The sequence below is a fragment of the Lissotriton helveticus genome, chromosome 4_2 (genome assembly GCF_964261635.1).
Source record: "Lissotriton helveticus chromosome 4_2, aLisHel1.1, whole genome shotgun sequence".
Lineage (NCBI taxonomy): Eukaryota > Metazoa > Chordata > Amphibia > Caudata > Salamandridae > Lissotriton > Lissotriton helveticus.
Genome location: NC_136064.1, coordinates 13,896,666 through 13,922,496, shown reverse-complemented (window position 1 = coordinate 13,922,496; position 25,831 = coordinate 13,896,666). Strand labels below are relative to the sequence as shown.

The 25,831-nt window shown below is 44.1% G+C and overlaps 1 protein-coding gene across 3 annotated transcripts in view; it reads left to right on the top strand.

Annotated features, from left to right (window-relative positions):
* The first annotated feature begins 1,012 nt into the window (after positions 1–1,012).
* Positions 1,013–25,831, top strand: part of ZC4H2 (zinc finger C4H2-type containing) — a 62,732-nt gene continuing 37,913 nt past the window's right edge. Inside the window, exons 1-2 of one of the 3 annotated variants that reach the window (XM_078640115.1) lie at positions 1,013–1,178; positions 20,976–21,147. In XM_078640115.1, coding sequence (XP_078496241.1) covers positions 1,126–1,178; positions 20,976–21,147 — 225 coding nt within the window. In that variant the 5' untranslated portion in view covers positions 1,013–1,125. Of the gene's footprint in view, positions 1,179–4,389; positions 4,491–15,841; positions 15,953–20,975; positions 21,148–25,831 lie in introns of those variants that run through there. The other 2 variants (XM_078640117.1, XM_078640116.1) reach the window with 2 other exon arrangements.

The following is a 25,831-nucleotide window of genomic DNA, read 5'->3' as shown; positions in this document are numbered from 1 at the left end:
CCCTTATCTTAGTTTTCCTCTCACTTAGCGGGTTCCCTGTCGCACTAGTATTCTATTGATAAAGCTGTATGACTGTCCTTTATTTGAATTTAAGATAAAGCTTTCAAAATTTCCAGTTGTCCGTGGTCATTTCATAAAAGTAAAGTCATAGGTTGAATAGTATATTTTTCTGCCTTTTCCTTTTACAGCTAGCTCCCTGACCCATCGTTGTCATAGGTACCCATAACGGTGGATGGTAAGTTGGGTACACTGGAAATAAATCGAAAGGGAACTCACAATTATTGGTAGTAGATTGTGTGGTCACCTGATCAATGTATATGATAAAGTAAAGTATATGGGCCCGAAGCCAGAAGTGGCGACATTATTGGTCGGGTGACCCGCGATCTCTAGCACTACGAGGTCCCAAACTATAACTTAAAGCACAATGAATATACAACTTATTATTTTAACACAGCATAAAATGTTTTTCGAAGTGTCACACATTTTGTTGTGGAATGTCAATCATAAGTCACTGAAAAAATGGAAATGTCACACATTAGGAATCTGAATACTTGCCAGTTATGCACTGGAAACATGGAAACTTCACACTTAACCATTCGGAAATCTTGACAACTATGCACTGGAGAAAAGTAAATCACAATGTTAGTTTACACCTCCCGACCCTCCAGCCTAAGATTAGGTGGCCTCGCATGTTAAGTGGTATATAGATGTAAACGGATGGGTTTTCTTACATTTATTACACACAAAGTTAGTATACACTTAGTTGTATTAAACACAGGAGCTCGAGTCATAGGGATTCACGGAATATTTTGTTTTCTTTAACGGCCACTGCGCGCTCTCCCAGTCTTGGCACATAATAAATTATGATAAATCTGTAACCCTCTTCTCGCCCTCAAAGGTACTGCTACAGGAAGTGGAGCTATGCCCCTAAAGAAGACGGGACTCGTAGTCCATGCGCCGCCTTTCGCCGGCGGAAGAACTCAACGTTACACTACATTTCCCATGAGGCCTCTCACTGGCTGAGATAGCGCATGCGCTCTACAGCCGGCTGGTGGTACATTGTGCCCTTTGCATTGTTTGCGCTGCTGCAGCTGGAGAAGAGTCAGGGGGCGCGGGCTGGAGAGCATGGCTGATGAGCAGGAGATCATGTGCAAGCTGGAGAGCATCAAAGAGATCAGGTGCGTCCGAGCCCCCGGTGCATGCACTGGGGTGGGGGTTTCATGCCCTGCAGAGAGGTGGGAGTCATTCACTGGGAGGGGGCGCTCTGCAGAGGAGGGGACAGGCTGTCTGGGGAGGTATGCTGTGCCAGAGAAGGCATTTATTAGGGGGAGGGGCGGGACGGTTCAGTCAGTGTTCAGGCATCATGGTGTATAGTTGTGCATTGCTGAGAGGGCAGTGTATGGGTAGCTCATTGGGGATGTAGTGGTGTGCTGTGTGTGTGCTGGCAGCACTTGCAGGGAGGGAGTAGCTGAGCGTGGGGGCTTGTCGTGCAGGTAGGGTGACCTGCTCAGCCTGTGGGGAGAGGGGAGGATGAATGCTCTCCTGTTGTGTGGGCACGTCCTGGGTGCACGAGGGGGTCTGGAGGGGGGAGGCTGCCTAACAGCTTAATGTGCAGAGCCAATAGTTTGACTCATAAGTCCGACAGAGGGACTGGGAACAGATGTGTTGAGCATGTTTGTCAGTGAGGGGGTGGTTTAGGGCAAGTCGTGCAGTGGTGGGGCAGCAGCTCGGTGGTGTGGTGTGTATGTGCGTGTGTGTGTGACACATTATGTTGGAAACTGGATTAGCTCGCTCTGTGGAATGGTTTACTTGGTGTTTGACAAGCCCTGCAGGGAATGTAGAAATCATGACAGAGTAGCAGATGTGAACCTTCAGCAGTAAGAGAATGCACACAGACTCACAAGTCCTAGACACTTACGCTAATTTACTCATGTTGAAGGTGTAATTCAGTATTTGTCCCACTCCCGGTCCTAAATATAAGTGTAATAGAAAATGGTCAACAGCTCATTTGACCACTGCTTGGGTAGGAAGATTCAGTCATTACAAGGGTTCAGTGTGCCCCGGTGCTACTGCACCTGCGGCACCAATAGTATTTACTTGCACAAAGGCAGGAGGGATGCTCAGGCAGGCCTGAGAGACGGCGGATGACGTCACAGATCCAGGCTTAAAAGGCTGCTGAGTTTTACCGACTGTGAACCTTGACCTCAGGACTCGTGTGTGACAGGTTCAGAAACCCTGTATGTTTCAGTTAGATTGCTTTGTAAATATTCTAGTATGTCTAAAATAAATACAGTGAGTGAATTTTTATGTACCTTTTTCGTTTATTTTTAGCATAGGTCCTCGAAACAATATTATTCACCCAGCTAGTTAACTTTCTTTATAAGGATAAAGGTGAAAATATTTCTGCAAGCTTTCAGTATTTTTCCTGGCGTTTGCCTGATGTGATCAGCTGTCTCTGAAGTTGGTCAGAATGTGTACTGAGTGACCTGTGACCGCTGGAATGCACTGCTTTAGAAATCCTCGCCCCTTACACTCATGTCAAACACACACATTTAATCACAGCCTCGTTATCAGGAGTAGTGTGTCAGCCTTTTACAATCGATGGTGTACTCGGTGATTTCAAAAACAGTTTGTAAATGTCACATTTTATGCCGGAGCATGGCTGAGGCGCATAGCCATGTCTGAGTTCTGCACCTGTCTGACAGCATTTCACTTAGGCTCTGCGAAGCGGTGAAGCTATGGTCAATAATTGTATTTATTTGTTCATTATTAAAATAATTTCTTGCTGCTACAGCAGAGTGTTGCATCATCATAAAACTCACAATTGCAGTGAATATTCCAAGTGACTAGTTACAAAACGTTTCTACTAGAACCGGCTTCTGGTAAATGAGGTTCTTCTCAACTCGTTATTCCAATTAATGCAATTAAAATCATGTAATTGGCACTGGTGTTTGTTGGTATCAGTTCATGTGTGTTATTTAACATGCCGAAGTTCCATTGTTTTTTCCACTGGACACTTAGTCAGATTCCCTCTATCCCAAATGCCGGATTGAAATCGGTGTAAACTGTTTGTAACTGGAGCTTTCCTTCCAATTGATACCCATCATTTAGAAATTCCCAATCTCTCCTCGTAGTACTTTATTTTTCACTACTTTCTGGGCCAGTTTATTTTCCGGGTGGGAGTGCATTACATTCCCGCGTCTCTCCAACCAATGCCATTGGCTCCATCTTTGAAGTACAAATACGACAAAAAGGTACATTTGTGGTTGCACCATGCATGTAAAGGTTGATCAATGCGTTGTATAAAGAAGGGCCATCAACCAGATGGTTCCAGGGTTTCTACTGTAATCTGGCTTTTTAAAATCATTTTCTCAGGGTCTGTATCTAGCACAGACTGAGCCCTAAGGGCGGCGGAGCACTTTACATAGAACAAGGTATATGTTCTGAGGCGCGTGGGTTATAGAAGGGTGGGCGACCACTACCAAGAGTGTGTGCCCTTGGAGAGGGGTGCCAGGGGGGTAGCTGCCATTGGTGCAGGGCACCGTGGCCCTTTGAACCCAGAGGATTGCTGTATATTACTACCCCAGCAGCAGACAAGGGGCAACTTCCCTTACTTGCACCAGGGCCCGTGGCATTCAAGCTGCTCTACTGGGGGGTAGTACATGAGCAAAGCAGAAACACAAGTACCTACAAAAAAAGTAGGTAACCGTTGGGAGGCAGGTAGAGGGGAGAGGCACACAGTGCACCGTGCAATGACCAGCCTAGCACCGAATATTGGGCTTGTTGGATTGCCTCGGGTTCACATTGCCATGACCGATTCATCTCCAAACGTTGCACAATAGCAAACAGACTGGGAGGATGGCTCGGTTGAACGCTCACCATTGACAAACGTGGTGCTCTGAAAGTTCCTAGTTCGAATCTCTACAAACTACTACTGATCTCTGAGGAATGGAGGCCAGTCTGACCTTCCATCCTTTGGAGATAAGTAGTTTGATCACCATTAAATTGGTTAATGGTAACATCTGTTCTTTACAGTGCTTATAATGGTGCACGAGTAATCTGTTAACATGTGCATTCCCGCCACTGATTTGAGGAAGAGGAGGTATCTCCAGAGATGTTAATTCCTTTTCCATTTTTTTCCCGCCTAGCAATTGAAAAGATGATGTATTCCGTCCCCCGGGGCCTGCTCTGCATGTTCCGAGTGCGGCATTTAGCATTTAAATCAGATCGCATCAGGCTCATGAATTAAGTTCCCGAGGCAGCCTGGCCAATTGATCACACGCGGCGGCGCCCGTGCGGGCCAGAGGATAAAACCGGCAATTAGCGCCGTGACCAGCCGCCGAGCTGCGGGGGCGGGGGTTCAGTCAGAGGCGGGGGCTCAGTCGCTTCAGTCGGAGGCGGGGTTCGGTCGCTTCAGTCGGAGGCCCCGACGCGCTTTCTACATTTCGATGCAAGTTCACAATTCGGTGCCATCGATCAAAGATTTTAAGGTAGATCAGGTCTGCCGGGACGATCTGGCCTCGTCTTTACACACTGATTCAACATGAGCTTTGGCTTTTTTGTAGCGCCTCAATATGCAGGGTTGCATCACAAAATGCGCTACACACGTTAGTCACATACAAGCTGAAATCTAAGGTTCTCCATTCAGTTTAAGACATTTATGTTACTTCTTTGATATACAGCATCTCTAGCTCCATGGCCCAGCAGACAGTTTTACATGTTGTGTGACCTTTCTGTAGTGCCCTCCTAAGTCTTGTTGAGACCCCAGAGCCCTCTCTGGCGTGTCCAGTAAGCAGCTGCTTCGATTGTTGTGCTTGGCTGCAGAAAGTTACTGGTGGAAGTTCCACCTGTGACTATTGTTTTGTGGTGTGTGAAGCCCACAGCCTGCCCTACAGAGGTGCTTGGAACAGTTTCTTACGCATGGAGCAGAATGCAAAGGGAGTGTGATGAAGGCACCGTATACAAACCATTATCACCTGTTCTTTGAGAGTATGTTGAGTCCTGATTTTGCGAGCAGCCGAGTCGTTATTGCTCTTCTGAATTCAGGTGTTTGTTGGTGATCGTTCATCTCTTTCTGAGCGTGTTCTTAAATTTGCATAGATTATATTCTCTTTGCGCTTATCCCTCTCTAAAACCTTCTGACACTGCTCCTGACCCAGCCCCAGCATGCCTGCAGTGTAGACCATGCCACATTGTTCGCAGCCTGATCAACGGGTGTCTCAGAAGTGGTAGTTCCCACCTGACTGGAGAAGAAGGGAATTATCACTCCCCTTGTTTAAAAATAAAAAAATAACTTGGACTCCGCCATGTCGGCCAAGTTTAGGACCATTACCAATTTGCCAGTTTAGGCCAAGGTCCTTGAAAGGGTTGTTACCAAGAATGATGGGTTGGGATGCTACCCGAACAATTAGCAGTGGTTAAACAGATTGCAAGCATTCCTCCCATCACCTTTTGTGTGTTTCATGTATCGCACTTAGTGGCATGGGTATGCCCAGATGTGGGTCCCACCTAAACTAAGCTGTCACTGGAACCAAACTGTACCCAGCTGATGAGCCCATAACTAGGGCGAAACTGGTCCTGGGTTGCTTGTGTTCCAGTTCGGACTGGACTGTTCCCATGAGGAGCAGCGTCAAGGCTGATTTGCATATGGCTGAGTCCAAACTGAGGTGGTATGGGGGGAAAAGAATGTTGAGTTGGAATGCTCCCCCAAGCGATTGCTAGTGGTTTGACAAATTGAAAACATTCCTCTTATCAGCTTTTGTGTGTTTCATGTTAGCAAATAACTATAGTCCTTCTTGTATTTCAACAACTGACTTTACTCCTTACAATCTGGTCTTCGTCCTGGACACCACATCAAAGTGCTTTGATTGCCTTCTGGGATGACGTCCTCCCATTCGTGGACGAAGGCGCTGGCTGCAAACCAGTGATAATGGATCTCTCATAAGCTTTAGATACTGTTGATCAGGGCCTGTATGTTTGTTTTCAGCGCCAGGTATATGTAGCGCTATATAAATTCTTCATTTCATTTTATCACTCCCGACTTGCATCAATTGCTCATTGCGATAACTCATACTTAACGGTATTTCCTGCTATCCTCTCATGCCAGTCACAAATGGTGCAGTGGGATCTTTCTCTTACAAAAAGCTTTACCCTATTGTGGGGTTTTATAGGGCATCCTATTTTCTCCTGTTTTTTTTACTAAACTTATACGTCGTTCCAGTGTTCTCCGCCTTCAGCAACTCTGAAGTGAGTTGGCTCAGTCGTATGTATACAGCATTCAAAATGGACTGACTGAGTATAAAGCTGGTAAGGTGAACATTTCCTTAAACAGAACTCCAGTAACACCGACCTCATCTTTTTAGTGCAAAACACAAAGCCAGTGTAACATCGACATCCTTCTGGCAAATCAGATCAGTTGAATAGAAGGGGCTAAAATGCCAGCACTCAATTGATAAAGGGCCTATCTAATAAAGAGTATATTACATCTGTTAGACTCTCCCATCGCCAGGTGCCAGTTAAGGAAAGAATTCTTTTTAACTTAGTATGCTGGGTGTTTGAATGTTGGCCCAAGCTAGCCCTAAAAAGACTTTGCAGTGGCATTTCTCTGTACATTCCTTCTGGTACACTGCACAGTCAAACCCAAAAGTGCCATCCCATTCTGCTGATCAGTCTCATTTCTAAGGGAGAGCTATTCTCGATTTTATGCCCAAAATTGAGGAACTCGCAATAACAACAACTTAGGCTGGTGACAAGCTACACTTACTCCCATAAAGCTCTAAATATACATCTCTTCTAGATGGCATGATGACTGGCGACAAGAGACACACCCCCTCCACAAGGTAGTGCGCATTATATATGTGCAATTACAGCTAGACCCTCTCTGCCCACCCCCAGGTTACAATTTTAAATCCCAGGAGGTCCACTCAGCGTTTCATTCTCCAGTGTTGATAAAAATGAGTGTTTCATTCTCCAGTGTTGATAAAAATGAGTGTGACTGAAGTTGGAATCAGTAACCATCTGTTATGTAGCGCGAGGGTGAACTTGCATGTTGCATTACAAATCACGTTAGGTGTAGCCTCTTCTGTTTAGTATACTTTATTTATTTTTATAGATTGGTCTTTGAGACAACTGTAGCTGTCTTGCCAGACTATTGTTTTTCCCAAAAATGTTTTATATAATATACATGTATATAGTACATGTATATAATATACACACATAGAGGAGCTTTTGGTTAGTGAGCGCGATTCATTGGTCTGTTAAATTGTCATCCACATTTGTGATTCCACCCACCGCAGCTTACAGCATGGGGCAATGGGTCAGCCTGCTCTACGCATTTGGCTTCCTTCACGTCAAGTGATAACAACTTGTGCATGTTTTCTCATCCGGCTAAAATAGTTCCTCTCTTCAGTGACAAATGTGATTCAAAATGTGGTTTATTTTTCTATATTAACATTGATTAATGGCAATTTATTTTCTCTGCAGTTCTGTCACCTTTAAATGGTATTTTATTTTCTCTCTAGGGTTTTTTAATGCTTGTTTAGGTGGTGATTCTTGTCTCCTGCATGAATGTTAATAGTCCTGATAAAGTGCAGGGTGCAAATGACAAGGGTGTTAAAAACGTATCAATAGAACAGCTAATTCAGTTAATATTTAATTTTTAATGCAATCAAAAAGCGGCCACTTATAGGTTGCTGCTTGTTTTTTGTGTGGAATGCGTACAATAAAAACGTTTTAAAAAATGTAACAATTGCACAACCGAAGGCCAGGCCTATTAGCTTTGCCAATGTTGGTGTTTTTTGCATTTCGGAGCTATAGTTGGGATTATGCTTTAGGTGTTTAAATGTAAGTCCTTTGTTTTCATTAAGTAGTTTAATATGAGGAAAGGTATTTAGCAATAGCAGGGCATTATCTTTCAGCTCGCTGCATGGTTGTGGGGGAGCACGGGCAGAGACTGTACGTAGGCAGGTTTTGAAAGAGCCTTAGGTGGTAATGGGACAGCGAGTCTCAGTTTGGTATAATCGTGAGGTGCTTTAAAGGTCACTTGTCTTCTCCTGGGTGGTAAAACAAGTAATTGAGATATTAGTTCGTTGGCATTTGAAGACTTGTTGAAAAATCACTTTTAGATCCTGTTCCGATGCATTTTATTAAAGAGTTTGTGCTTGGCATTGCCAAACATGTAATGGCACGTTCCGGATTTAAAAAAATAAATGCATTCGAGGAGATAAGGTCGTTTTGTTGTGGTATGACCTTGCTTGGTGTGTCCCACCACAGCACCTGCTTTCTACAGCACAGATGTGCGAAGGGGTTAATCTGTTGACTCTCTGAAGTGTGATTGGGTGATGTCTTAGGATAGAAAGGTGCAGTAATACTCCTCTAAATATGTGTGAGGCTTATTTTAAAGGGGGATGACACTTTTTCATGTCTTGCACGAGGCTAAAGCCAGATCTCTGGACTTGGCCGGTATGTCACACCAGGCATAGCTGCCAGCCTGTCCTTGTTTTAAATTAAATACACTTCGCATGTTTACACTTGCAGTTCTAGTTTTTGCAGATTATGCACTGGCCCACAGTTCCAAGCATGCGCACTGCTAATTGAAGGTGTCGTCGCGTGCCATACGCCCACTTAGAAGAGGTGCACTTTCATTCCCTTGGAGCAGTATCAGCCGTGTTCTTCCATTATCTCTTGTAAAGTGATGCCAGCAATCTGTTAAATTGTATTGCACATGTATGAAGAGACATCTCTTGGCGCTGTTGACAGATAACTGATATTTATTGTTACCCCCACCTCTGTGGTGCTCCATTTAGAGACTGCAGGGGGGTGGTGCGAGTGTCCTTGCTAGGATTGAAACCTGTTACCATTGTGTCGAACAAACATCCCTGCTGTGAATGCATTTGCTCACTGAGTCCCCAGGACCTGCTCTCTTTGCATTAATGTGTTTTCAGGGTCAGAGTGAGAATGCTCTCTATTGACCGGCCTTGCCCCCTTGACACTTGCTACTACCCTTTAAGGGAGCAGATGAAGCAGTGAGGGGCCCGTACCCTTTTGTTATTTGCTTCTTGGCTCCTCGAGGTGAAGAAAGGCCCTGCAGACCACGGCACCTGCGTGGGTGGGGGCTCTGTTTGCTCACTGTGGGAGTCGGTGCAATTGGGCTCGTGGTGGATGGAGTGTGACCAGCCAGCTGTGGAACCAGGTGCCCTGCCTGCAACCCTCGCGCGCTAGCACGTTACGTACGCTCTGCGCCACCGTGCGTCGTGCCGTCACCCTTAAAGCAGGATGGATGGGGACAGCCTGGCTGCGTGATGGGCCCGGAGGGGGGCCGCTCGGCAACCGCCGGTTCAAGCGGACTTCTATTAACAGACCTGCTATCCCCCATGGAGATGGAAGGCTGGTCGGGGATTTAAGTGGGATGAAAAAAACAGGAACGGGAGTGGGGTTCACTGAAAGGGGCGTAGTCGATGTAATTAAGGGCGTGTCTTAAATGCACCTAAAACTAAAAATCTCTGCTCAGCATAGTGTGCCACCACCCGACTGGTATCTTGCTGTTTCTATCATTGCATCCAGACATATATATATATCTGGATACATATATATATTACAGCAAGAAACATTATACCTATAACAAATTACTACTACTGGCGTTGTCAATGGTTGTTAGTTGCATAAGATAAATAACCAACTATGGATTCGTTGTATATAATATTGAACACAAATTCAAATTCTGAAATTATTAGACTGAAATAACTTTTAATGAGTCTCTTTGAAGTTTTTTCCTCAAAGGCAGTGGAGGGTGGTACTGCTGCAGTGTCAAGATTTTTTTCTCATCCTGAGGATGAGGGCAAAAATGGAGGGCCTGAATGGGACCCGTCTCAGCACCTGCTTTTTAGAACTGCCGGTGATGGGCACCGGCGGGACCTGGCCCACTTAAAGCCCTGAGTCTGGTCCTCTCAGGTTGTGCCAGTCGGTGACCTGAGTCCACTGTTCTTTTACCGCATAAGTGTATGAAGTTCTCATATACCTACCTGCGTCTCATTTATGGCATATGATCAGTGTTTTCTGGATTAGCCAGTACTGCGTGGATAGCCCCGGCTCTTACATTTTAGTAATTTACACCCCATAATAATTTCAGCCGTCTATATTGGTTGATGCTACACAACATTTATTATTTCAAATCGGATCTTAGAACGGTTTACCTTTTAAAATTCAGTTTCCTTTACCGTTCGCTATTTCGACAAATTCTCACATGCGGTGTGCATGTTAAATATCAAAGTCAGAAGAATGAGGTTACTGAATATGTAGGACAAAATATCGAAAAAATATTTCAACAGGTAAGTCTAGATTTTCTATACCTAATTCCACGTATATGTACCTACCCGGTTCATATATCTCAAATTTGGCATAATAAATCTTTACTTCCCTACATGCACTTACCTTTCCATATTTAGTCCTCTATATTCTTGTACTTGCCACTCTAGACAGAGGCCTGCCTTATGCAAATCAGTACCGACCCAGCTCCTCATGGGAACTGTCTATCCTGAACTGCTAGCATACTTTACATCTCTGGCAGTAACTAAGTGCTCATATATTTCCTCGTATGATGTGCTTTACATTTTTGCTAGTATATCAAGGTTTTTAACTTGTCACCCTGGCAATATGTCAATATTTATATTTGTTCTTCTGTACTGTAGTTTATATATGTGGCAATTTCCTAAAATGTTCTACCTCAATGCACAGCAGTATCTCCTCATACATGTCCATATATGATGTGCTTTACATGTCTGGCAGTAGCTCAGTGTTCATGCATGCCCTTGCATATGCTGCCTCACGCTGTTGGGTGTTTCTGAATGTTTATATATGTCCGTGCATGTTGTGCCTTTCATTGATTGTATATTAGTATTTATACTTGGCCTTTCAAACTCTGGCTTACACATCCCTGTGTTTATGCATGTTCTTTCATGATGTTTTACATTTTTGGCAGTATCTCAGGGTTTATGCGTGTCTTTTCATATTCTGGTTTACATATCTCGGTGTTTGTACATGTCCTTTGATGTTGCGTTTGACAGATCTCCTCATGTTTATATGTTCTTGCATGTTATGGCTTGTATACCTCAATGTTTATTCATGCTCTTTCGGGCATAATACATTTGTGGCAGTATCTCAGTGGTTATTCATGTCCTTGCTTGTTGTGTTTTACTTATCACAGTGGTTCTATATGTCCATGCATGTTGTGCCTTACATTGGTGGTTGTATCTGAATGTTAATACACGTTCTCTCATATTGTCTTACGTTTCTGACAGTATTTCAGTGTTGATACGCGCCCTTGCATGTTGTGTCTTACATTATTGGTTGTAGTTGAATGTTTATACACGGCCTTGTAAGTTCTGCCTCACTTTAGGGGCAGTACCTCCATGCTCACCACACGTTCTTGCTTGTTATGCCCTATTTGATTGGCCGCATATCAGTTCTTATACTTCTCCTGACATGCTGTGCCTTATACCCCTGGTAGTACTTCAGTCAGTTCAGGGCCTATATATGTTGTTGTTTGGTATGCTTTACTTTTGGTTTGGGCTAAGATATCGAGGTTTTCATTATACTTGCATGTTCTACAATGCTAACATGACAGTATGCCAGTATTTGTACATAACTTTGTATACCATGACCGTATATTTGTGGAAATGTCCTTGTATGTTCTGCCTTACGTGCATGGTACACACATCTTGTATGACACACTTTACTTCTGTGACAGTATGTCAATGTTTACACATGTCTTTTTCACGTAGTGGCTTACATTTCTGGCATAATCTCAGTTTCTATATGTATTTGCATGTTCTGTCTCACATACCTGTCGGTATCTCCGCGTTTACCCACATCTTTGCATGTTCTGCCTCACGGTATTGGTTGTGTCTGTATTTTAGACTTGTACTTTCATTTTATGGTTTATATTTCTGACTATTCTCAGTGTTTCTGCAAGTCTTTGTGTGATTTGTTTCACATGCGTGGTGTAGAAGTAGCTCGGGGCTCATAGGTGTCCTTGCTTGTTAGGCCCTACATTCTTAGCAATAACTCACTCAGAGTTTATACACGTCATTGCTGTTTGCGCCTTACATTTGTGGTACTCTTTTCAGTATCTCTGTGCCATTCGTGCTCGACAGAATCCCAATCTTCATACATGTCATTGCATGAGGTGCCTTACAGGTGTGATCCTGGGAAACCACTGTATAAACCCCACCCCCGCCTCCGTTTCTCCTATATGCCAACATTTCGGTGTTGTGGAGGGAATTTTCATAATGTAAACACCTTCTTGAACTTGTCCCTTTTAGGTTTCCCTGGCAGCGCCTTGGGGTATAAAATAACCCTCTTCCTGAGCTCCATATGCAGGTCTGTGTTGTGGCTATTCATACTTTTTCAGACAGATGCAAGAGAAGCGTTCCCAGGAGGAAGTGCCCCCTGTGACCTTGAATGTGTAAAGTGTGGGGGCGGGGTGCTCTGTCTAAGGATCCTTTAGAATGTGCATGTCCTGCCTCTCCCCATGGGTGCGGTGGGATTGTTGACACAGGTGGGACCTGTAAATGTATGGCCTGGAGCGCTATACGTGGGCGTTTCTCAACACTGAGCCAGCGCTTCGAGGGGCCTATTCAGCACGCTGCTTCTTTTCTATCATTTATTGAAGGCGTCCAGATGCGTCAGTGGGATATACCTGTTGAAAGAATCTATAGGTTAATGTTTTAATTTCTATACTTTCATGATAAATAAAACCTAACTCTTTTAGGTTGGGTAATAGGACCATTTTAAGTACTATGCAGGCCGTGAGAGCACGTGGTAAATAATGTAATTCACATTTAAAAAATAAAACCTACTTACAAATAAAACACGATTTTCAGTAAAGTGCAGGCGGTGGCAAAAAGTGGTGAATGTACGTGCACAGTCTGTGTGCAAAAACATCCAGGGCCAAATGTGCGTGCACTGCTTGCGAAATACTGGCAGTAATTTGTGACCAGTAAATATTTTTATGAACCGATCTATGTACCATTAGGTCGGACTGTGAAAAGACAAAATTGGATTGCCTCCTAATTTGACCTGCTTAATATTCATTAATTCAAAGTCCAAGTCATTAATTATGATTAAGTAATATTCAAATTGCAGCTCAGTCCAATTGACCACAATCACACGGATAGTGGCCTCCAAGAATCAGCATGCCACAATGCCTGTCATTTATTTTCAATAAACTTATTTTTTAAATGCAACTCTTTTGTTTTAGAGGAAACTGGCATGCATTTAAATAAAAAGTTGTTCAAGTGGTGGGTGTGGTCCCCTGGACCACTACCTACTCTCTAACAAACTTAATTTTTTACATTCTCAAAGTAGGTGTCCCTGCGGAATCCTTGCCCTTTGTGAATCAGTTACCACCTCCTTTCAGGAGTCTGTAGCCTAGCAATGCTTTTGTGTCGACTGAATTTGTGGTCGCAGACCATTGCAGTTCTAAACACACCCCTTCCGAATTATTTGGTACTTCTAAAACCTTTTTTGCGATTCGCTATGCACATATTTACTTAGTTATTTGCAGTTTTATATAGCGCAAACTGGACTTAAATGTATTGTAGTACTTTTCATGAGCACCAGTTACATAACACAAAGGCACATTCATTTTTTGTTTTGTTTTTTGGCACAGGGTGATTAAGTGACTTGCCCAGAATAACAGGAAGTTGAGCTGATGCCAAGACTCAAACCTGGTTCCCCAGTTCAACAGTCGAGAGCTCTGGAATAGCAGAATGGAGTTAATATATACTAAAAAGGCATTTCATGGTCGGTAATCTGGTGATTTAGCAAATCGCAGGATTGCGGCCATTATAAATGTATTCGTAGATCTGACCCCTACAGTTAAGGTGTGTTGTGATACACACTGTGCCTCCAGTCAGGATCCATTGCAACAACAACAAGGTGAAGGGTGGAGTGCTTGAATTAATCTCAGCACACTGGCACAGGGCCTCGACCACAGTCTATTGTTTTTCTCCACTATGCCACCTCAGTTTGAACCCAGCAAATCAGTCTTGAGCCTGCTCTAATGAAAACAGTCCAACCCAAACTGCCAGGCAAGGTCCTCACTGAACAAGAAAGCAAGCAACCTAGGGCCAGTTTTTCCCTGATCAGGGTTCATCAGCCAGGTATAGCTTGATTCCAGGTGCACAGTGAGCACGGGACCCTTGTCTAAGTATACCCGACGCACTTAGGTTGTCACCTACAAAAACACCAAGATTATGGGTGGAATGCATGAATTAATCCAGGTCACTGTCAATCGTTCAGGGCCGCATCCCAGTCCATAATTTTTCATCTACCATGCCATTTCGGTTTGGACCCAGCCATATACAAATCGGTCTTGAACCTGCTCCAATGGGAACAGTCCATCCCGGCTGCCAGGCCCTCCCTGAAACAGAACACAAAGACCCTAGGACCTGTTTCGTCCTTTTGTGTGTTTCATGTACCTCTAGCCCGATCCAGCCAGCTGTATGAGCAGCTCATGAGTGCTTCTTGGGTAATTAAAGGGTGACATCTCAGATTCCTTATATAAGAACTTTCTTTCGCTGACATCCACAGTCTTAGGAATTATTAGGAGAAATTCATAGTGGTATATGCAGGGCTTTAAGTGGCCCGGATCTCACCGGTGCTGAGCACCGGCAGTTTTTTAAAGGAGGCCTCGAAACGGGTCTCTGTCAGGCTCTGTTTTGTGCCCTGGCACAGGCGGTCCGTTTTTTTCCTGACTGCAGTGACAGCAGGCACATCATGTCAGGTCAACGCCGTCACCTCCAGCTGCTTCAACACCCTCCGCAAGACCTTCAAGTGGATCCCCCTGAGTCAAGGAATACAGTCACTCACACACTCATCACCAGCAGACTGGACTATGGAAATGCACTCTACGCCGGAATCGACAATTCCTTACTCCCCAAACTCCAGACAATACATAGTACCGCCGCCAGACTCTACTCGGCATCCCCTGACACAAACACATCAGTCAACACCTACGAAGTCTCCACTGGCTCCCAGTGGAGAAAAGAGTCTCTTTCAAAATCCTCCCTCACGCCTACAATTGCCTACACAACAACGGACCCAAATTCCTCAACAACAGAATCAACTTCTAGGTACCCAATAGAAACCTCCAATCTTCCAACCTCGTACTGGCCAAAACCCGGCGCATCCACAGAGCCAGAGCAGGCAGAAGATCCTACTTTCACATTGCAGCCAAGACCTGGAACGAGCTACCAGCAGACATCCGACGCGCCCCCTCCCTGAACACCTTCAGGAAAACCCTCAAGACCTGGCTCTTCGGCTAAACAGATCTGCGCGCCCCTCCCCCTCCCCCCCACCCCCACCTTAGCGCCTTGTGACCCTCACGGGTGAGTAGCGCGAGTAGCCCGCTTACAATTCCCTGATTGATTGATTAATTGATTGATTAATGTGCGCTGTTCACCCTGCTTCTTCTCACTAATGGAGAAGTTACGGCATGGCGTCATGCCAGGTGAGTGTTGGAGGGGCAGGGAAATCCTTTAAAGAGAGTCAATTTCTCTCTGTATTGCCCTTCGCTTTTTGAAACTCAAGAGCAGCAACATTGTCGTGGTGTCACCAGAGCTTTAACTGGAAGCCTTTTCAATATTATATACAAGCCGTAGTTGCTGCTTGTTTCTCTTATGCAGCTAACAACCATTGACAAAGCTAATAGTCCTGACTTGTAAGTGTGATGTTTCTTGCTGTATCATCTGGATGCACTGTCAGAAACAGCAAAATACAAGCCGGGCGGCACACTATGCTAAGCACACATTTTTAGCTTATGTGTTTTTCAGCCACTCCCTAAATGACATTGACCACGCTCCTTTATGAGACCCCACAGTTTTTTCATCCCACTAAAGCCCTGAGTATATGTATTGCACTCCTGAGGTTTAGCCAAAAAGGGATCCCACTGCAGGTTCACACACATTTTATACCATAAAGCTGCTTTTAAAGCTGACTTGCTTTAAACTGCTTTAATATTAGTTTGCAACCAATTAGAATCTGCTTATTGATATTTTCCATATAACATAGTCCACATTTATTGGCTGTCTCTGCACCTTAAAGATCTCCTGCTTTAGGGGCTCTGAGGGGCTATTCTCTGATTCTTAGTGGGTCGAGTTTTCCAACCCCTGATCAATCCATGTTTGTGCAGGGTTCGGACTTGCAAGTTGAATTGCGTTTACTGCATCTAGTAATTACCGGGTGCTATAAAAAACACACGTATTATTAAATTTCGGCAAGGTACACCGTCTGAAATTCAAAAGAGCATAAGCATACAGGATTTAACATAACTTGCAGATTTTGGTGCAGCAAACATTAAAATCAGCACGTTTATTCATCGGAAGCCCAAAATAGGTATAATTTATCACACCTGTTAAATTCCAAACCCGTGTAAGTCTGATTTTATTTGCTGCGATAAATTGTACCTTCCTTCCAACCCGCTCATAGTTGGAACATTTCCGGAGAATGGAAAGATGATAGTTTGACCGTGAAGCCTAGGCAGAGCCACTGGAAAAACACTGTTGGCAGCGGTGGTGCTTTGGACATAAATACACATTTACTGCACTAAACGCTTAATCCATCACCTGCTGCATAAATTGCGGTTTTTAACGAAAGCGTTTGTGTAGCTCAAATGGATCAAAAGCTGTGAAAATTGCAAGACATGGTGTGCAGCAGCAAGCCAGACACTTTGCAGAAGTTAGCCACTTTCAGCTGTTGATTACTGTAATTAGGCATTCATATAGGTGACAGTGTTGCTCAGATGGTGTAAGCATCCCAGTTTGATGGCCCGTGGTTCGGTATTTTTTTCTGCAGCACGAGGCAAAACCTTTTAGTGCTTGACTTTAATTCAGAGTTGATACTGATTCCTTCTCATTCCAAGAGCTCACCAGGACTGGTGAGCACCAGGAAGAACTCCATACAGATCTCAAGCACGGTCACTCTGGATTGGTGAGTCCACATTTTATTCCCTTTCTATCCTGGCTGCGGCAGAGCAGCAGTACACTTGCTTCATCTGAGGCCAGAAATCAAACTGGTATAATCCAGAGACCATAAACTCATTGACAGAAAGCCTCTACTTCAGGCCATGGTTCACGCTGTGAAGCTATCACAAGACTTCAATACTAACCCTTCCTACTACTAAGCAATATAATATCTGACATGGCTAATTACACTGTCTGATACAGAGAAATTCAAGCTCTCAAGAACAAGTCCTCAATCTCATGGACGGTTTTCACTCTCATCACCACAAAAGCACTAAGATTAGACAAAACATTAATTCCTGCCCGAATCTAGGATCTTTCCATTTTTCTCTTAAGAGCCAGCATGTGTACTTTCTCCTAGAAGTTCTGGATACGAATAGGTCCATCACTTGCCTCCCTTTCATCACAAAAGTTCCTCGAAAGATGTACAACTGAAAAAGTTGAGTACACCTGCAAAACCCATCTCTTAGGTGACTTCGAAACTGGTTTTCATTCTGGACTGCACCTAAATCTCCCTCCTCAAAATGATTGATGATACCCTACACATCTTATTTATTTATTTATTTATTTAAAACATTTATAGAGCGCAACTGTCGCCTAGCAGGCATCCTGGCGCTAGAGTAGCTTACTCCTAAGATAAAAAACAGTGGGAGAAAGATAACTGGTGAGGGGGGGAAACTAGGGAAAAAGCCAAGTTTTTATTAGTTTTCGAAACGGAAGGAGCTGTGAAGTGTGGCGAATGTCAGCAGGCAGACTGTTCCAGAGCTTTGCAGCCGCCACTCGGAATGATCTTCCTCCAATCCTGGCTCTCTTGAATCTGGGCACTATTACAAGTCGAGCGGTAGCGGATCGAAGGGCTCTGGTAGGGGTGTACCAGCTGAACATCCGTTGTAAGGGGATAGGTCCTAGCCCATGTAGTGCCTTAAAGACCAGACACAGAGACTTGAAGGCAATTCGTTGCTTCAGGGGAAGCCAGTGCAGCTCGGCTAGGGCAGCAGTGGTTGAGGCTCTCCTGGACCATCCAAGTGCCAGTTTCGCTGCTGCTGATTGGACCCGTTGGAGACGGTCCAGCAGTACCAAGGGGGAGTCAAGCAAGAGAGCATTGCAATAGTCGATGCGACTAAGGATGGTGCACCTGACTATCTGTGCTCTGGCGGAAAGTGGAAGTAGTGGCAGAATTTTACGCAGTGATCTCAAAAGAGCAGAGCAGGTGGCAACTGTTCTCGAGACCTGTGTTTCCATGCTCAGCTTATTATTCAGCATGACGCCCAAATTCCGCACACTGGCCACAGGTGACGGGTTGTCCGAATTTTCCGGAAGCCAGAAATCCGCAGGCAGGGGGCGAGGTATGCGGCTGGCTGGGCAGAACAGAACCTCGGTCTTAGAGGAGTTAAATTGGAGGGAGTTGTGGTGTAGCCAGCCGGCAGTGTCTCTCAGACAGTCGTGGAATGCTTCTAAAGTTATAGAGTCTTCACCCTCCCAGGAAACAATAAGCTGGGTGTCGTCTGCGTAATTTACTGTGGTCATGTTATGTGATTTAATGAGAGAAACCAGTGGTAGTAAATATACATTGAAGAGAATCGGACTGATAGAGGAACCCTGGGGTACACCGTGAGGGACTGGGGAAAAGGCAGATTGATAGGGGGGGAGGGATACAGCCTGTTTCCTGTCGCTGAGAAAAGAGTGGAACCAGAGCAGGGGAGAGCCATCAACACCCGCCGCTCTCAGCCTTTCCAGCAGGATCACGTGGTTGACAGTATCGAATGCGGCAGACAGGTCCAGCAGGATCAAGGCCGCTGCCTGGCCCCTGTCTGCCCGCACTCGAAGTTCTTCCATGGCCGTAAGTACAGCTGTTTCCGTGCCGTGGGCTGGACGAAATCCAAATTGGAAAGCGTCCAGAACGTGATTCTGCTCGAGGTAAGATGATAGGCAGGTGCTGACCCATCGCTCCACCACTTTCGCCGGAAAAGGCAGAAGCGATATGGGACGAAAATTAGAAAGGCATTCTGGATTCAGGGATGGTTTTTTCAGCAGCGGGGTGATTAATGCTTGCTTCCAGGGGTTAGGAACCACTCCACTGCGAAGAGATTGGTTACAGATCCTTCGCAGAGTGTGGAATAGCTCGTGCCCATAAGCTTTCCAGATTTTTGGGGGGAGTGGGTCAAGAGGGGACCCAGAGGTGATGCTCAGTGCCAGTCGTTCAAAGTCTGCTTCGGGAATCTGGGGGAGAGCCAGAAGACTTTCCCTGGCCAAGCCGACTGGACTGGGGGTGTAATATGCAGGGCTGGTAGCATGAGAGGTAGGCGGGTGTTGGGATAGAGAGGATCCCAGGTTGTTGATGATTGTCCTAATTTTATCCAGAAAGAACTCTGCGAGGTTATCACAGAGCGTCTGGGATGGAGGAATAGTTTTTTTCGTACAGTCCGGATGTAGGAGATTCTCTAAAATTTGAAATATGTTTTTTGAACTGTTAGCTGCATTGACAATAGTAGAGCAGTAATAGTCCGATTTACTCACTCTAATGGCCGCTTTGTATTCGAAAAGTTTGTTTTTCCACAGGGTTTTGTTGGTGTCACAGTAGCCGTGTCTCCACTTCCTCTCGGCCTGTTTACAGGCTGACTTGAGGGTTTTAAGGGAGTCGGTAAACCAGGGAGCGGATCTTCGTCCTTTAGAAGTACCTTGTTTCAAAGGAACGATAGAGTCCGTAATAGCTGTTATCCTGCTACTGAAGGTGCTATAGTTGTTTTCCACCGAGCTAGTGGGGGAGACACTGTCATCTACATTAAAGACTGGGGTGGCAGAGCCGGGCTTTCCAAGAGCTTTCGGCAAGGGTAATGTTTGCTTCCTGGATGTTTTGGACCTGTTGGCAGCATTTGACATCATAAATCGTATTGTACTCCTCAAAACTATGCACTAAAGAATTGATATTAGGGGTATGATGCTTGACTGATTAAGATGATATTAATGTAGTAATGCATAGAAATTGCCAATTCCTTCTCTCCCCTGTAGGGACTGATGTTTCCCAATCCTCACCGTTTTCCTTTGTAAGACAAACCGGTGGGTGTTGTGCTCTTGAAACATGGAACTTCCAGCTGAAATTTGAATGCTCAAACTGCTTTGATTCTCTAACTACTACCACCACCACTCCCACCCCTCCCAAGGAAAAACAAGCATGGATAACCAATATGAAGCTAAGACTAAACCCACAGAAGACAGAATTCCTCCTGCTCCAACTAAAGACCGGGCTTGCCAACAAACTGAACCAACCAAGCTCAAGACATGTGCTTTTCACCCCAAAAAAGGAATGCTACTTTTCAGCTGACAGCATTGTTGCTGTTATTGCAGCACAAATTCCATCCAATACCAAGTGTGGATTGCAAGTATGGCACTGGTATTGTTTTTCCTTACCTATGCAGATTTTTACACTGGATCTGGCCTATAAAACACTCTGGAAACTCATATATTATTTTAGATGAACAATATGGAATTTAAAGGGTCTTCCGCAGATGTTTGGGGATTAGGAAAAGGTATCTAGGTTATGGTGTATTTTTTGGCTCCAACAGTGTTAGCGGAGAGGACAGTCACTCCCCAGATGCTGATAATAATTTGAATGTAGAAGTTTCATAATGCTGTGTCTGCACAGTACTGCACATGATTGAGTAATTTTTCACAACAGCATCTCAACCAAGGCATAAGGACACATCCCTTCTGGTCTTCCGGTCTTGTGATAAATCGCATTGATGCACATTTTCAGGAGTGAAGGTGGACAACACGGTTGATTGACTGTTGCTCTAATCGAAGAATTTAAAAAGTTTTATTTGCATGTTTAAATTCTTTCTTTTAAATTCCGAAGATTCTGCATTTTTTTGGTGTCCTGGATTTCTGGAAACCATGTGTTAGCATTTCATTGGTGTTTTGGCTCATGCCTCATCCGTCTCGCTTGGCTTATCGTTATAGGAATAAGACTCTACAGATGGAGAAGATCAAGACACGGCTCAAGTGTGAGTTTGAGTCGCTGGAGTCTGAGGAGCGGCACCTGAAAGAGTACAAGCAAGAGATGGACCTACTGCTGCAGGAGAAGATGGCGCACGTGGAGGAACTCCGGCTGATACACGCGGACATCAATGTGGTACGTGGTAATTTCAGTTTGCCCATTGTGCTTTGGTGGGCCCTGTTTAACTTGTACAAAATCTTGGATTTGCTTCAGCTTTAGGGCCTTATGTATATTTTGGCACTCAGGGTACACCATCTCAAATGTAGTAGATATCCTGTCTGCCATATTACAAGTGCTATAGGTTATAACGCACTTGTAATCTGACTGGGCAGGATATTCACCACATTTGTGACACAGTATCATGCCTGCCAAATTCATAAAAAGGCCCCTAGTATTCTAGAACAGTGTGCAAATATATTCTGATAATAATTCCTATATAGACAACAGATGGCATAGCACAGTCTTAACGTATGGTTCCCATCGAATGATCTCATAGTTTGTGATTGCCAACAAAGTAGAATGTTCAGTGTAAGAGGATTGTCATTAGACTGAATTGTACCTAGTCAAATCATTTTGCATTGGCTAATCAGCTGTACAATAAACTCTTTTGTTTGATTTTATTGACTAAACTTTTTCTCCATGTATAATGTAAATCTAGCTCACATATAGGGTACACATGACCCCTGTCTTGCTTCTTATTTCTCTAAGAACATTGTCACCAGGGAGATGGCATGAATCTTTCCCAGATCATGTTTAAAAACTCTTGCTTATAATAAATATATTACTAAAGCATGATGTGGTAGCTTAAACCTTCCTACTGACATGCAGTTTTACTCATAAAACTATATATCGTACAAATGATAATGTTTGGAATTCGGGTTTTTGCAAATATTTATCATTTGCACATCACCAAGTATTGTGATTAGATGTTATCCTGTTAAAATCTTTTCCATCTCACTTCAAAAGTGCAAAAAAAAAGTGCTTTCCTAGGTACTGAAATAAATTTTAAATATGTGTACAGTTCATTTACAAGCTATTTAAATGATGTGTGCCCGACACGATTGTTAGGCAGCTCGCCTTACAAAACCCTCTAACTTTCCAGTCAAAGAAAGCAATTTGTAATCAATTTGTAACTTTTAATGTGCAGCAAGTGTGACCAGATAAAAACAAGATTTGCACCTTTCGTCCCTCTCCTCGTCCCCCCTCTTGCTTTGATAAGTATTCTACTTTCTATTAACCTATCCAGGGTGAACTCTAACTTATAAGGGCCATTTCCACTCCCAGAGCTCGCCATCCAGCACTCGACAAAAACAAAATAAGGTAATTCAGCTTTGTGGATTATGAACTCCTCCTGCTCTCTGCTGTGCTCAGCAGGTAATAAGTTTGACTCCTAGTGAGGCCAACTTGACCTTCCGTCCTTCCAAGGTCGCTACGTGGAGTGCTTGTCATTAGATTAAAGGAAACACCTGTTATTTCTGAGAGCACAGGCGGTTGCAAGAAAGCACATTATTTCTTCATTACCCCAGTATTGTAGACCGGCTTGGCTATGTCGTCTTCTTCTACTTTTGCCAAGCCCCATTATGGCTGTTAAAAGTAGAAGGGATTTCTTAGTTTTGCCCTCAGGAGTCATTCGATTGCTTCGATGCAACCCGTAGACCTAATCATCATTCCTGTAGTGCCATCATTGGCACCAGTTGTGCGCCGCCATACACTGCATACTGAATCGTGGGACCCAATTCATAAAGGCTCAGCAAAAAATCAGAAATTTCAGCATTTTAGATTCTCGTTATTCCCAAAAAAATACCCCAAAATATGCATAGAAATCTATGCATGTTGAATATTTCCATTTATGCGCATCCTCCTCTAAAGTTACTACTTGGCCACAGAGTGTTTGAGAGATTTGTTCATTTGCACAAACCCCTTTTTCTTTACAGCACACCTGTAAACAATGGTGTGTTCCATTACTCTAACCTATAAACAAACGTTTTCCCTATTTTTGCAGGAATTGCTTTACCCAAAAGGTGCGGACTCGCAACAATATATTTTGTACGACTACTCACCCTCTCTCGCCTGCCTCCTTCCTATTCCCCATCCTCATCCTAAATTTAGCATTGTGGGATTTCTACTGAATAATGGCTTGCCAGTGGCATTCCATCTCATCAACAGTAAGTAACATATGTAGGTTCTCTTTCATGTAAGGCTTATTCCGCATTTAGAGCAGGTATGTGCTTTGTGTGCGGGCTGAACGTGCCATTTGGCAGATGAGCAAGAGCTGTTTGATGGTTGTATGAAATGCTGCAATTAGGCACTCTAAGATTAGGAAGGAGATCTGGAACTCGAGGAAGCATCCCCTGAGCCCTTTTGCTTGAGCCAGGAGAGAGGGCTGCAAGTACCTTACCTAGCACTGCAGATCTCAAGACACACATTCAGTAAAAAGGCCGATAGAAAAGGTTGTTGGAAAGTGGCATCATAATCCTGACGGCATAGCCGAGCCTGGCTCCTTGAGCCTCTGCGTCGGAATCCCCTGCTGGTTTCACTCCGACCACTGTCATCCTAATACGGCGGTCAGACTGAATTCTACAATGCCGGGTGGAAAGTCTCCGAATGCTGGTCGAAGGCTTTCCGCCGGACATCGTAAACAGGCCCATAGTGTTTACTAATGAAGGCATTCTGTTCTTTTGCAGTCGGCATTTTTGTTAATGTCATTCTTTACCACAGTCAGAATAGCATTGATTAGCTATGAATAGGACATTTAAATGGAATTGGCTGTGACCATAGTGATTTTATTAGTATGTGCCATAGTTGCAAAACGTCCCACAGTTTGTAAGGTGGGATGGTATACTAGTCACTCCCACTTGTAGAATAAGCAAAAGGTTGCCTGACTAAAATATCCATAATGCCTTGTATATTCATAAAAACATTAACAAAATACAGAGCAACAAGTCAATAAAAGGCATTACCTATCATAAATGTCTAAGGTGATTTAATGTAAGAAATGCATTTCTTTGAGATTTTTGGGAGTTTAAGGAGCTCCGTTGAACTGAATGCCAAGTTAGGAATGAGTCGGTGAGGGCAAATTTATGTTTTATCATTTGGGGGAGGGGGAATGTATGAATTGTCAGTCCTCATTAGAGATGCTTACATTTTTCATCTGCAGGCAGTGGTTTGGCCAAGTTCATACATGCTGTCACTCCTCATTTATGCGGTAGACTCCACGGCGTGAATTACAGATTGGCCTCTCTGACCTTTTTTGCTCTATGGCTCACTATTAACTAGGTACCATACAGAAGAACCAGTGCAGGCCGAAGCTGGGAACAGCATACTACTGAAAGGCAGATTCTTTCTTTATAGGGGGATGGAGCTATGAAGTTGACTGATGGCTACTGCTCGTGATTTGGTCTCGCTGGCTGCTGCTAACAGCTTTCTGACTCCGTTCTTTTACTTCGTTTCAGAAACAAAATCAGAATTAAAAGTATTGTGATCATTTCCTCTTCTGGATTGTTTTGGAATTTGTCTCTGAATCATGTTCTTTCACCTCAAGAATTACACACAGAGGGGTGAAGGTAGCAGTCTCATCTGCAAAGATCAGCTCCCATATTCAATTCCTTGGACGATCCCTATGAATCCTTAGCAGACTAGCTATCCTTTTTGTAGCTACATTAACTGCACAACCTGAATTGCCTTAAGAAAGCCAGTATTGATTTTGGGACACTTTCTATGTTTTCCTACTTAGGATCCAGCCGGTGCCCCCACTGTGATGTGGGAAGAATGCAGAAGCGGGCGGTGGCACACAGCTTTAGTCTACACTTTGGCTTCTCCCTCCTTTGGAGGTCTTGTGAATCTTGGCATCATGACCCCATCATAGAATGCTGCAGCTGGGTAAATCAGCCTGAAAGAAAGCTGTGGTTTTCCAAACAAGTAGTATTCCAGGTGCAGGCAAATGGAAGAGCCTCTTCAAAGGAACTTGGTATTTGGATGCCCTGTTCAGAACCTGTCAGGGGTCACACCGAGCAGACTAGACTCTATAACGTTTATTAACTTTTGACAAAACATCTGTTGCTCAAAGCATTAAACCGACTCAGAAACATGAGAAGATAAAACAGACATTTTTAAAAATGAATATAGCAAAGCATAAAACTGTAAAATTGACAAATTGTAATTTTTCAATTTGGGGACTGTTCAGTGATTATGCCCTTTGGGTAGGTCACTGGAACCCGAAACTCTGTTCCATCCTAGTCATCATCTGTTGACTTCCTACTTAATTTGTTGTCCTACTTAGACTCTTTCAATTAAAAAAAAAAATCTTTATTCTATTATCACATAAAAAAGCAACTCAAATACAATGAGAGAGACATTGGGGACATGCATGCAGCCTTAACTTAGTGTATACATCATGACTTCCCATGAACACATTTGCAGTCGATGTATGAAAAACCAAACCGTCTTAGTAGATAAAAACCCCATATTACACATTTAAAAGGAATCAAATCTCCGCTTTCTGCACCTCACCCCCACATCTCTCGCTATCGGAACAGATCACATGTTGTTCCTTGATCCAGTTCACTATAGTTTTGGGATGCCTGGCAGTACACCTGACAGGCCCCCTCCAAGCCGCTACCTCCAGTTAAAGGTACTCCTCCTCCCCCTCCTCTCCATCCCCCCCCCCTCTAATCCAGCCCTATATACTGCAAAGGGGAGTGGGCCCCTACGCTCGTTACATGATCACAGTCCAACTCACCCAATTGACGTGCTCATCTTTAAGTAGACCTTCCACTGCTTCCACGGTCAACACCTCCCATCCAGTGCCTTCCATCTGCGC